The 13,862-nt window shown below is 43.4% G+C and overlaps 1 protein-coding gene and 2 non-coding genes across 3 annotated transcripts in view; 2 read left to right on the forward strand and 1 right to left on the reverse strand.

Moving 5' to 3' along the window:
- sema4f (sema domain, immunoglobulin domain (Ig), transmembrane domain (TM) and short cytoplasmic domain, (semaphorin) 4F) overlaps positions 1 to 6,745 on the reverse strand; it is a 55,537-nt gene extending 48,792 nt beyond the window's left edge. The window contains exon 1 of the mRNA XM_056369333.1: positions 5,942 to 6,745. Coding sequence (XP_056225308.1) covers positions 5,942 to 6,050 — 109 coding nt within the window. The 5' untranslated portion in view covers positions 6,051 to 6,745. The remainder of the gene's footprint in view (positions 1 to 5,941) is intronic.
- Positions 6,746 to 11,144: 4,399 nt separating this feature from the next.
- trnaa-ugc (transfer RNA alanine (anticodon UGC)) lies at positions 11,145 to 11,216 on the forward strand. The gene has a single exon. It is a non-coding gene; the product is annotated as a tRNA-Ala (tRNA).
- A 494-nt stretch (positions 11,217 to 11,710) lies between these two features.
- Positions 11,711 to 11,782, forward strand: trnaa-cgc (transfer RNA alanine (anticodon CGC)). The gene has a single exon. It is a non-coding gene; the product is annotated as a tRNA-Ala (tRNA).
- The last annotated feature ends 2,080 nt before the right edge of the window (positions 11,783 to 13,862 follow it).

A 13,862-nucleotide genomic window follows, 5' to 3' on the forward strand; every position in this document is an offset into this window, starting at 1 on the left:
GGATCAATGAGTCTCTCTTTCTCCGTTTCTGGCTCATTTCCCAAAAAGCTTATCAGATCTGATTTAAATTTTCTTATTTCCTAGTTCCTGTTCCTCTTCATGTCCCCCTCTCCGCTCCTGCTTTCCATCCTTTTCATCCCTCTTTCTTTCACAGAGTTAAAATTCAACCTTCCCTCTGCCCCTTCTCGTTCTCCGTCACATCACCTTCAGCTTGTGAACCATAAAATCAATACCGTTTAATATGACTGATGACGGTCCCAGACGACAGTCAGCAGTATGACCAGCAGGAGACAGCCCTCAAACTCATTCAAGATTTCAACACACGAAGTAAAACTTTAAATTCATAATGCCTCCGGGACTGTCCAAGTTTGATTAAATAAAGCGTCACTTCAACTTGAAATTAAACAGAACAAGAGGCAGAAAAAATAAAACGCTACCCCATGTGTCTAAATGCCGAAAATAGTTCTCTGTGCATTATAATTGGTTTCAACTTACTTTCTATCAGATGGGATTTTCACGCAACAGAGGGCGAGAGAGGAAAGAGACGAGGGCAGAATGCAGGAGTGAATGCCAATGAGTTGATCGTCTATGCTTCAGCTGTACGCAGCAATCTTTGGTTCTAAAGCCCTCTGAAGGTAATACATACTCAATGCTCAACGCCCTCTCTACTAAACCCCTCAAGACTCAATCTCCAGAATGCTCCACCGGCCTCAACGACATGACGCTGCACATTTCACGAGATTTTCACGAAGGAGGGAGCGAGAAACAAGGCTGGAAGGAGGAATGGATGAATGGATGAATGAAGATGAAGGAGAATTCCAGGCATCCCACCTCCACTAAAGCAGCCCACCATGACTCTGACCCGCAAGCGTCCTGTGTTCAAACTGTTTGCAGCAGTCATTCAAGGGAGGGAACAGACGTACTGGAAGAAGAGACGCAGAATCAGGGCGGAGCAAAAAAAAAAAAAAAAAAAGTCACCAAGAATCCCAATCATGAAATCTTTCCGGGAATGCGACAAACGGAATCTGCTTGCGTCGACTTGTGTGTGTGTGTGTGTGTGTGTGTGTGTGTGTGTGTGTGAGTGTGTGAGTGTGTGTGGCCTTTGACATCTGACTCAGTTTGACCTTTACGCTGACAGGCTGCAGTCACAGGAGTGCCTGTGTGGGCTGACCATTCACAAACAACGTGGGAGAGAGCTCCAACGACTACGTACGTGTGCATTGCTAATGTACTCCTCAGATTCGTAGAATTCATAGAGAGAGCTTTATGAGCTCAGGCGTATGAGAAGCGAATGAACTTTGCTGACGAACGTATGAAGGAGTGAGAGAGTATTTTCTGTAGGTGGCTGATGGAAGCTGGGATTTCACTCCCTCTTTTATTCACTTCCTCTCGCTGACTTTTAACACTTTTTGGTTTCAGTTCAATTAAATTCTCTAGCTCACTTCAAAACAAATGTAATGTTACTAGGCTTACAGGTCAATGGAAATGGTTTCTCTGACCTTTGCAACAAAGATAACGAGAAAATTAAGGATTTGGAAGAAAATGGGAAGAATTAAAGAGAATAAGAGAAGAAAGAGGAGGGTAAAAGGCAGAGAAATAAAACAGAGATGTAGCTAAAGACAAGAAACAGAAACAGATGCTAAGTTGGGAGTCAGAGACTAATAACCACATAAGCCAGGAGGGAAAGCCTCTAACCAGGTGTGGTATTTGTGTTGAAGAGAAGAGAGATGAAGAGGAGGATGGAGGAAGGAGGGTTATAAATGAACACAGTTTTCCATGCCACAGCCCCACAAAGACCTAGGGCTTATCAGACAAAACTAAAAGAAGCACTGAAAGCATTTCTGATGCCTTTACTCATTCCCATGGCACCACTCAGCTCCACCAGGCCCCATCATCATCTACACTCAGAAGAAAGGAGAGAGATGAGGGGCCGGAGAAGATTAACAAAGAAAGAGAGGGAAGAAAGACTCCTTCTCTTGTCTTTGCATAACCGCTTCATATTCCCCGGTGGGAGACAACAATGCAGCCTCAACCCAAACACATGATCTACTGTAGTCCATATGTATTCTCACAGACAGTCAAGTGGTTACACTCTTCCTGGACAAATCCCCAGACATGTTTCTGATATGAAAACAGAAAAATGGGAATTCTTGCACATTTGGACAAAACCAGACAACTAAACAACACATGTCGCCTGATGTATGACCCCGTTTTCCAACAACAGCATGCATGAGTCCACCCAGGAAAATGGGGTCCTCGAGCTTGAATGACCATATAACAGTGGCGTCCAGAAAACTGTGGGCTCCACTGTGTAAAATAACGAACACATTTTTATGAAATCAAAATCAGCTTTCAAGGAAAATGGGCGGAGGAGCTCTTCTAAAAGCCGTCTGACTGTGACTTTTGTTTAGGCCATCATATGCTAACTGCATTCCATCTCCAGACTCCAAGCCGTGTTAGACACAAACCTCCTTAATGAAACACCGCGGCGGAACCACGGCAGAACCACGGCAGAACCGGGAGAGGAGCAGCAGAGGAAATACAACTGAATTGTGGAATTCATTTCAGCTCTGTGGCCAAAAACGTTGGCAACGTTTGCACTTTTCACACTCATGGGTGTGAGGTGGACGTGTCCTCACTCGTGTCATTTTTAGTGTGAATCAACTGTTTTTTTTTTTTGTGAAATTCATGAAAAGCACAGACAAGACCAAACCACAAATACAATGAGTCTCGGGCCCCACCCCTCCCTCAACAGTGTGTAGTGAAATCAAGGCAGTCCCTGTGTTTTTCAGGCTTTGATAATCTTTCTTATACTGGACTCCCATCCGCCCACACACACAGACATAGTTCACCGCTAGCCAAGTGCAAATGTTGGCACTAAAACAGAAAACTACAATGGAGTAATAAATCTTCTATCCTTGAGAGCTACCGGAGTGAGGAACGTTTGAATAGAGATTCTGTTAAGCTGCTGTTGACTACAAACAAAGAGAAAGGTTTTGGTGAGCAGGCAGGTGGACACTGGGTGGGCTGAAGAGCAGCACACTGCTTATATACAGTACCTGCATAGTTTGCGACTAACCAAGCTAATCAAAGCAGACGTAGCTCCTCTCTCCTCCACTATAAAAAGGGACCCCGATCCATACAGCGGGTGCAGCGCCAGGAGCCGGGCCCTCCCTCCTGTGCCGACACCCTAATGAGTTTCATGTGAGGAGCATTAAAACGGCTGCTAGGCCACTGAAACTGACTGGAGCTGGCAGAGGGGCCGCTCTCTGATCCCATCACAACACACACACACATAAACACAATGTAAAGTCTGGTGTTTTAGAAATTATATCAACACTCCTGTGTATCTTAAACTTTAACATAAGTCTTTCTTTACTTTACCCACATGCCTAAATACAGATGTGTACTTAATGAATATGTTTTGATGTTTTTTTAAGTTAAATGTTAAATTATCATGACCAGCTACACAGGCTTGTTTTTCTTTAAATGAAAATCCCACACTCTGATGGCAACATCGTTATGCAGTGTGTAATTTAAGCCAAACAGCTTTATGACTTTTCCCCAAACCGTTAACCAGAGAGTTTGAACAATTCCACATCCGTCTAATTAGCCACAGCACCAGTTCATATGAACACAACTTACAAGTACAACAGATACAGATGTGTCATAACTCATCGTTCTGATGACACATAGATCATATGGACCAGACTGACTTTCATATCACTCCCGGAGCAACATATTGCTCCTGATGTCAGACGGTATCTAGAGGCGGATACAGCAGAACTGCATCCGACAGCAGTTTCCATTAGCTTCAGCGCTCTGTGCACAAAGCCACCTGGACTGTTACTGTACATGCAAACCAAGCACAACACAAACACACACACATATCACCTGACCAGTTGCTTATAACAACTACACTGTCTTACATAAGAGTCTCTCTTCAGTTATCATAACACACATGCGAGCAAACACACACACACACCCTGCTGAGGATGTCAACTACTTTTAACTTAACTGGTTGCTGTGACTTTAATCAGGGTAAGAGTCATGAATGTTTGCACTTAGCAACCAACCTTTGATGCATCTGATCTGACAGAATAACAATGATGCTACATGAAATAAAATATTGATGCATTTCTTAATCTACATTTTTTTTGTGAGGATGAGGAGAGCTGCTCTGTGGGGCGTCATATCTGCATGTTTCCCTCTCTCTCTCTCTCACTGCTGTGTGTTGGCACTCGCTCCGACTGTATTTGTTGTGGGGCCAGCGTGCCACAGGCCACTGTTGCGTAATGACACACAGAAACAGAGACCTAACTTACAAACACTGCATTCATTCAGCATTTGAGCCTGAATCAACAGCAAGCAGGAACTGTCAGATGTAAGCACTGTGTTAACATATAGGTCAGCCATGGAAATGCAAAGGGTTAAAGCACAATAAGATCTGGTGCAGAGTGCAGCCGTAGAGCAAAGCCCATTAAAACAGTCAGGTGACTGGAGTCCGGGCTGATGGTCAATGGATACACGGTGACGCAACCTCTAAATCTTTCCTCCTCACTGCATCTGTGTGTAAACACCATCACATGGTGGAGAGGGAGAGAACGCACCGAGAGCAAATAATCAGACACAAAATACTGAAAGGAGAATGAAAGAAGAAAAATATACAGGAGGAACAAACAACAGGGTCAAATGGGGAGATTGCACAGATACTTATTTCCCTGCAGACAAAGAGAATACATTCAAAACATGGACAAATAGAGGGACCCAGACACGCTCATACAGACTGCAATCCAATCTCCAGAGGGTAACAAAATAGCTCTGTATGACTATTGCCCCATAAGCCTCTTATTATTTTGTTGTGATGGATGTCTCCTCTCATTTTATGTTTTCCATTTTAACTGTCAGTCAGTTTGCAGAAAACAGGAAGGCTGGCGAGTCTGTGCTGCTGACCCTGATGGTCACGGCACAAAGAGGCAGCTTGTTAGAGAGCCGAGCTTGTCTTCCATTCACTCCGGCTTACAGCCATCCAAATTCTGTGTCGGGTTCCCTCTCTCTCTCTCTCTCTTCATCATTTTCCCACTTCACATTTCGGATATGGTTGTGAATGTGATGCACACACAGCCACCTTTCATTTTAAAAAGTGGTCATTTTAGAGTTTTGCAATCCAAACCTATTTAAGCCCCTGCATCCACTCTGCTCAAGTGTCCCAGAGCAAGATGCTGAATCACTACCAGCTTACACAGCCGCTGATCCTGACCTCTGCCTTCTCCAGACCAGAACAAATGAAAAGACAAATTCCCTAGACGGATCAATCCCTCCAGCGGGAAGCGCATTTGACTGAACTGTTCCTTTAAATCTGAAAGCTGCTACGTGTCTGGATCAACCAGCAGCCCGGTGTTTCTGCCCAGTCTGTGCACTTGTTGTTGGCGTTGAGGTCAGAGAACAAGTCTGGCACCTGCTTGGTTCGCCAGCATCACCATTTATCAAGCCACAATAAAGGCACAAGGCAGCCCTTTGGCACCGCGCTCTCAGTGCGTAAAAGCAGCAGCAGCGCAGAGCAGAGGTTGCGACACAAATGCAGGTTTAACTTTGGGTTAAATGGGGTTTTGTACCAAGTACTGCCAATACACATCATGCATCATTTTGGGCATCGGTTTTGCTTATGGTTGAATAACGTCAGACAACATGCAAACTACATTAAAGTTGCAGGTGTTGCTCCAGCCACATGAGTGATTGTTGATAACGTTGATGATGCTGATTACAGGTATCAAACCTGTAATCAGCATCATCAATAAGGATGATGTGGATTGTGAATCCACCTATAACACCTTTTTAATTGCATACATTATTTGCAAACTCATAATACAGCCCATCCAATTGAAGATTTTTAAAATTAGCTTTATCTATTAAAAAAAAAAAAAAAAACACTCTCAGCCACCTTCCCGGTTGTAGTCGCCTTCCTGTCCGCCCAGAGTCGCTGCCCAGGAGGCTCCAGAGAACAGGCACAGGACCGGGAGCAGGATCAACATGGCACCGTCAGGAGTCATCCTGATTCGGCTGCTGTCCAGGTCCAGGAGGGGAGGGTGGAGGTCCGTCCGATCTGATTTCAACACCAAAGTCCCGGACTCGTGGTTTCAGCTGAGATGCATCCTGATCCTGATCTTGGCTTCAGGGTTTCTCTGAGGGGCGCAGGGCTCGGTCTAACACAATGAGGGGTAAGTTGGGGTAACTGTGTTTAAATGCAGAAATGCAAAAATCTTAAATGTTTTTTATTCTGTTATTCGGTTACAGGTTACTCTTTCCTCGAAGCTACAGTCTGCACAAAGCGCACAGCGCAACTGAGGGTTGGATTATCCACTAGAGAAAAGCGACATGCTGGAAACCATGAGATCATGTATTTTAGTGATGTTTGTGGTGTTTTCCGGTCACAAACTGTGAGTCAAAGTAATCCAAAAGTAGCGTCCTCCAGTGCAGGAATAATGTCCTGTGTCGTGGGCTGTAATCAACTGAAGCCCCACTCGCTGAAGTCGCTGAGCCTGTCCCGCCGGTATAAACAAACCTCCGCCCGTCTTCACTTTTAAATTATCGAAGAAAATTAAAGCAAGAAAATTACATTTAAAACACCGAAACAAACAAAAAAAGAAATCCCGAGCGCGCGCTGTGTCGGTGAGGCGATATAGTGGATTGCGACCGGCTCGAGGATGTGCTGCTGCTGCTGTACAGCTCGAGCGCTGAGTGTAAGAGCCGACAGTCTCGGGCCCCGCCCTCCGGAGAAGGCAGCGCGAGAGTAAACAGGTGAGAATGGGGACAGGTGCAGAAAAGACCCGTATGGCGTTTTCGAAGAGTAAGATAATGGCCTCACTGTCATAATATCCTCCCGTAGAGCTGCATGTGTGTCTTTGTGTTATGAATGTTTAATTTTAAGAAAACTAAACTAAAACTCTCAAATACATCAGTAATATAATATCAGTATTGGCCCAAAAATCCAGCATGTGTTGGGTTGTAATGTGTGATATAAGCTGTTTAATATGTCCCCTCAACCCTGAATAGGATCAGCCATTAAGTCTGATCAAATGTTTTACCCAAGGTTTTCCCCAGACTCAACTGAATGACCTTCCATTTATAATCATCGCTGAAATAATGAAGCCAATTCAGAAACTCCACCTGAAGAGGGGAAGGACTTAGCACTCACTATGGAATATTTAAATCATAGTCCAATTTACTTCTCTGCCTCCTTCAAAATGGCCGCCACTTTCTCCAACTGTTTAGGGGAGTTTGTTTGCTGAATCTGCTAGTGTGTTTTGTCAGAGTTGATGATGGTGTTGTTTGTGGTAGCATAGGCAAGATAAAGAAAATGGTGGTGTGAGGAGCAGTGATGGCTGGCATTAGGGGAGTGACTCTGGGACGCCAGTGATCACTGTCTAGCCTCCTGGAGGTGTCGTGGGACCAACTAGACAAAACACTGGTGAAAGGAGGTTCCCACCTGATGACCCCAAAGACATGTTAGTTATCACTGCTCATTAGTCTGTATAGCTAAATTAATAGTTATCATAGGACATGTTAAGCTTAGGGAGCTATTCACTGAGTCTGGTCCATTTTCTGTAGCACAAGCTTTGTGTTTATCTTAAACTCCTCCAGTAACTATGAACAAAAAGTACAGTAGCTAAAATATATAACGCCTGTTTAACATAATGAAGCCATTTTCATTCAGAATAGCCGTGTAAAGGTCTCTCTCCTCCTCTAAACTGTTATCGTTTTATTAATCCACCTGTCAGTCATCTGCATCGGGAGGGGGCGGAGCCTCCAAAGTAAAGATGATTAAATAGTAGTTGTGAGGTCAATGGTCTCCAGGCCTTAAACACACTAATAATCCCCAGAGAGGGTGTTTTCTGCCATGTGCCTCATAAAGATGAAGCCCTGTGATTTAAGCAAGTAATGACACATAGTTATTTGAAAAGCAATAAACTGCACCCTCCTAGAAATTGCTCATGCCTGATTTGTAATTTGAATATTTGTCTTTTTCTTCTTTTTTTTTTTTGAATAATTGTACAGCAGCCACCACTCCAACACTGAAAACATGTACACTTGCTTTCCCGTTTCCTCCCTCCTTCTCCCTGGAGGGACAGCGCCACGGCTGGCACTGCTGAACGGCTAATTTCACGGGGCGGGGGTGCAGACATGTACCCCAACTCTTGGACAAAAGGGAGGGGTCACAGTGGAGCTTGGATTAAAGGATTTGGTAGATGAAGAGGGGGAAGAAGGAGGAGGAGAAGGGGTCAGAGGTGAGGGAGAGACGATAAAGAAAAAGCCAAATGGAGCTAAGAAGTGAGCGGCGCCGTCTCTCATCAAGCCCGATTAAGCTCACACTGTGCGTGTCTCATCTTTACGCGGCCGATGACTTTTGAATGACGAAGCATCACTCACTATCACAATAGATGTCTTCATTTGCAGCGGCTGCAGCAGCCGTTGGAGCTGTGGGCACTTGAGCAAACCCCACCCTGCCTTCACCCGTGACTTCTAGGGTGGCGAGCATATTTATCAGTGTCAGCGCGGAGGTCCACATCCACGTCTGGGTCAGTTACTGTTGAGATTAACTCCTGAACGTCTGGGAGGAAATTTAAATTCAGGAAGTGGGAGTGTCTTTGGTAGAAATCCATTGAACCAAAGACACTGCTGCCCCCTTCTGGACAGGTGAAGTAAGCAAGTACTAAAATAGCTGATTCCTAACCCAGACCCTTGAACAAATTGAATTGCATGAGAAAATAGTTGCAGTAAATGGGAATTACAACCAAAAGCAGGTTTCCTCCAGATATCAGTAAACAAGATAAGCAGGCACAAAGACAAAGCCAGATGCACCGACACAGTCAGATTGATTGAGGCCTTCAAACCACTCCGCACACACTGGTTCAAATTGAAGCACAACATTTGCATAAATTGGCTGTTCAGATTGGCATAAATTAACCAGAAGCACCAACCAGTGAGGAGTATGGCCTTAAAGGGATTGCCACGGCTGCTTATCTGTCCCTGCACATTAATATTCAGACCCTGATGTAAGGAAGCTGCAATCCATGACCCTGCACTCCCTTGGTTAATGTGTGTGTTCAGTGTTCATGCCTGTTTATGCATTGTCACAAGTCTGTAAATGTGTCTTTTCTGTGTGTACAGTATGTGTGTGCACGCTTGCATACATGTGCGCACATGTTTGAAACAATTTTGTGCGTCGGACTAAACCAGACACGGGTTAGGCCAAAGGTTTTTCATGTGTGATTGCAAGCATGTGTGTATGTATGAATGTGTGTGTGTGTGACTAATGGTTGGGGACCACTGGTTGAAGCTGGGTAGGGGGTGGGGGTTATGACAGAAAAGAAAATCAGACAGAGGAAAGAGCTGGAGAGAAACTGACAAGCCACCTCCTCCAGTAAATGTAATTATATGGCACAGAATCACTGAGTGAGCTGCTCCTTGATCAGCTTTAGGCCACACAAACACACACATACACACACACACACACACACACACAAACACACACACACACGCACACACATACACCCACACACATACACCCACGCACACACGCGCACACATGCACACACACACACACACACACATGTGACATTGACCTTGTTCTTGGACATCAGGGCAGAATAGAGGAGCAGTGACTTTGTTGAAAAAGACTGTTTGTTGTGAAGTCTCTGCATTAAATCTAGCAAATCTGTGAGTGGTCTATTTTCTGGGTAAGTGATTCATGCAGTCATGCTTTTTAATTCTGTTCCCGTACTTATTGGTTGTGTGTTTTTGTGTGTGTGTGTGAGGGGGGGGGGGTTCACAAATGGATGGGGGCTTTTGCCCTAAAGAGCAGACAGGCTACTCTCACACACAGAAAACCTCATTTAGCTAACAGCTTTCATTTCCCTAATTAAACCCAAGATGCTGTACACCCTGGTTTTCTGTCTCCATCTCTCTCTCTCTCTCTCTCTCTCTCTCTTTCTCTCTCTCTCTACATCTTCTAACCTCCCTTGCCCCACCATGCTTTCCACCTCCCATGCTGCATCTGCGCACACTTCCCTCTCCCTCCAACTGTCTGTCTAAATTTATTAATCAAGCTGTCAATCTAAAGGAATATAAAAACACAGAGCAGAAATCCTGTGCAGAATGTGTGCATTTGACCTACGATGTCTGACTAAAACAGGTTACCAGGCAAGCTTGGAGTCAATCCCCACCCTGTGTGAGATCCACTACTTGTGTTTGCATCGCAGCTGGGTTGTTGCCAACTGATTTACCCCCCATCCCTCACCTCTGCTGAGGAGGAAATGGAACAAACAGCCCAAAACCTTTTTCCACTAATCCCTAACAATGGACTCTGCTGTTTTATTGTGGAAGGGATTCAGGCTGTGGCTCTGAATCGTTGTTCTGAGCCCAGGTGAGACTGGAGACACTCACTTCAAGCATTTCATTAGCTTCATTCCACACAAATGATCCATGACTGTGGGTGTTTTTGTCCAGGTTATTCAAGTTACACAGACATTTTAATCTGCCACAGGGAAGTTTATTAAGTGCATGAAATGAATCCATCATATTTCATACATATGTGTGTGGATAAATATAATATATGATGGATCACCTGGACTCCGGCTTTGAACAAAGGATGTATTATAATGCAATTTCTTTATCTTCCAGTATAGGAGATGTAGCTTTGTGCATAAAGTCAATCCCCAATAGCTTGTCTAAGATGATACTTTTCTGTGGGTCACATAAGACCACAAAATACTGAATGTAGAAGGTCACTTTACATTAAGGCTTTCAACAAAAGGTCTGCTGTAACCTTGCAGATGCGGGCAAATGAACCGGCTCCTCTTTTAGAGAAAATTACAACTTTAAATTCACAATACTTTTGGACTGTAACAGCCTTCAACCTGATTAGCTTGTCTCCCATTCAGCAGATTGAACACACTAGTTTTTTGTAACATGACAGCAGAAGGTGTGTGAACAGCACAAATATGAATATGAATTGAGTGTCATATCCCGCTACATGTGTTGGTCTTCAATAATCAGGGACAGCTTCATTAATCATGCTATGAAAGGTGATGAGATTCATACCACCGCTTGTTCAACGATTAAAGGCAGCAGTGGTGTGAAACAGTGGGGATGTAGCTCAGTGGTAGAGTGCATGCTTTGCATGTATGAGGCCCTGGGTTCAATCCCCAGCATCTCCACCTCTTATCTACAATGTAAAGTCCACCTTTGGCTCACACAATACTATCAGATACATTATGTTAAAGTCTGTTTTACTAAGAAATATTAACCAAACATCTTTCCACTTCCCACATAAAGAATGAATGGGAAACAATCAGATGCTTTATCAAAGAAAATGACAACATGAAATCCACATGAATTTGTGTCTGCAGTAACCTTCATCACGGTTAGCTCACCCCAGTGGTTTCTTTTTATACAACAGATGCACTGTGGTTTGATAAATGTAATATGAAGCACAGGTTTAATGTAATATAATTTCATGATAATCTTTGGTTGCATCACCTGTTTGTATCTTCATCATTCCCGATCTTCTCTTTGTCCCCACAAGCCCTTTCCTTCAGCAAACACACAAAATGAAGGCGGTGAGGAGAAGGGGGTTGAGACTGAAGAAAGACGGAGAAGCAGAGAGCATGGAGTGGGGGTGGAACACGGAGCAGTAAATGTGTTAAGAACAGGGGATGTAGCTCAGTGGTAGAGCGCATGCTTCGCATGTATGAGGTCCTGGGTTCAATCCCCAGCATCTCCAGCAACAGGAAGGGAGGCAACATGTTCTCCTGTAATTGGGAGCCTTTAGACTGTTGTGATTTGCTCCCAAGAGAAACAACAAGTAAATGTTTATTTGTCATGTAAATATGTTTAATGTTACTCAGGGAATGACGTGTAACCAAGCATGTGATAGAGTTGTGTTTCTTCTTCTCTCGCCGCTGAGATAAAAAACAAGGAATGAAAGAAAAAGAAAAAAAGCAATACGGGTGAGAGGATGGATTGGGCAGCAGTGAAAATTGCACAACTCCTCCCAGAGGTTTCCCCAAAGTCAGTGAACAATGATTTGCCCACAAACTTGTCAGCAAGTGGAAAATCAAGGCTAACATCGTTTAGTTTGAATTTAGCAGTAGGCAAAAGCATTCACCAGAGTGGCAGCCTCCCACCACATCGAAGGTGAATGAATTGAAAAGAACCTGAAGGGTCATTTTCAGCTGCTTTTATAACTGAAATAGTTTAGGATATAATAGATTTTATCAGGCCTAAATGTCTCCCTGCTGTCCTCCAACCATTTTTTTCCATAATAGATACACACTGTGGAATTATAGATACGGTGATAAGAAAAGCAAGACTTTTGTTTAATGTCATTTTATCCTAAACTTTGCTCATTGTGTCCTTCAGTCTCCCTCCTCATATTTGTGTCCGTAAGCCCTTAAGCAAGCAGAGCACAGGGGACAAGATGAGTGAAAAGAAGAAATGAACAAAAAGAAGTGAAGGAGTAGCTTTTGTTCTCAGGCCATCACAAGAAAAAAACAAGACCAATAAGAATCTGAAATCAATTCTGTATTTTTTTTTTTTTTTTTTTTTATCTCTGTAAAGAGAAAACTAATCCCATGATTATTAACTGCACTTTGGCTTTCACTCCCATGAATCCCTTCAGGCTGTATTACAGTTATGTCACATGCATGTCATATTGGATATTGTAGCATAATTAAGAGCAACCAAAAAATCCTGAAATCAGCCCTGTGTCATCTTTAAAAATTTAAATTCATGGATTAAAACTTCTCCCAGGATTCCCAAGGTGTAGCAATAATCTGTCAACCTTTAACTTCTTCCAATGTGGCACGAACACAACATGACTGACGCTTCCAGGAAACACAAATATTATACCACCAATATAAATAATGCACCTGCTGAGGTGGTGCAACACAATGCTTGGCGGAGGAAATAAAGGCGTCTCGCATCATCACATGCACTGCCCTGTGCATGTTGTCAGTGTTAAGGTGTCTGTCAAACATTAGCACATGATTGCAGGCACCTCTCCCATACAGCCATGGGAGGAAACTGTGTGTGCCATCTATGCCGGTGCTGTGAATTGAAAATGTTCAAACAGGGTGAAACGATCAATAATTTACATGCCACATACAAACATACAATCTAGATATAAGCAAACACACACATGAACGCACACAGACTCACACAGACTCACACACACGCGCACACACACACACACACACACACACACACCATATCTTATTAAAAAAGTCTTGTCTAATCAAAGGGATCATTTCAGCTATAATAAGCCTGCACGTCCGTGGTGTAGCCATTCTTTATTGTAAGCTGAAATATAATCATTAGCCTTATCCTTCTTAGGATCACAAAGTGCTTTGTAAGACACACATGCTGCTATTGGCCAAGGGCTGACCACTTAAACCGAACGCTGCTAAATCGAATCATCCAACGCAGTGTTTCCCAAGTCGCATTGAAAAACTGTGTGAGTGGCTCAAGTAATTTTATTAGGTATCAATTACAATTTGATTTATAGAATTTATATATGTCCACATATTTTGTTTTGTTTTGCATGTGTTACAACGAAGAGTGTGTAAGAATAAGTTAGCCAGTGAGCACAGGAGCAAAGAGAAAAGAGAAAATATTACAATATTACATTACAATTGATTGAGAGAATATTTCCAGATGAGTCATTCAGGTTCTGGAGCGCAGAGTAACAGCAGATACACTCACAAAGCTAAAGGTTTTAAGATGCACACTCACGCTGTTGTGACTCTGATGAAAGAAGAGTGTTACTTATCCAGTATCAGCCTCCTTATGGTAAAGAAAGGTAA

This window comes from Seriola aureovittata, chromosome 23, assembly GCF_021018895.1.
Source record: "Seriola aureovittata isolate HTS-2021-v1 ecotype China chromosome 23, ASM2101889v1, whole genome shotgun sequence".
NCBI lineage: Eukaryota > Metazoa > Chordata > Actinopteri > Carangiformes > Carangidae > Seriola > Seriola aureovittata.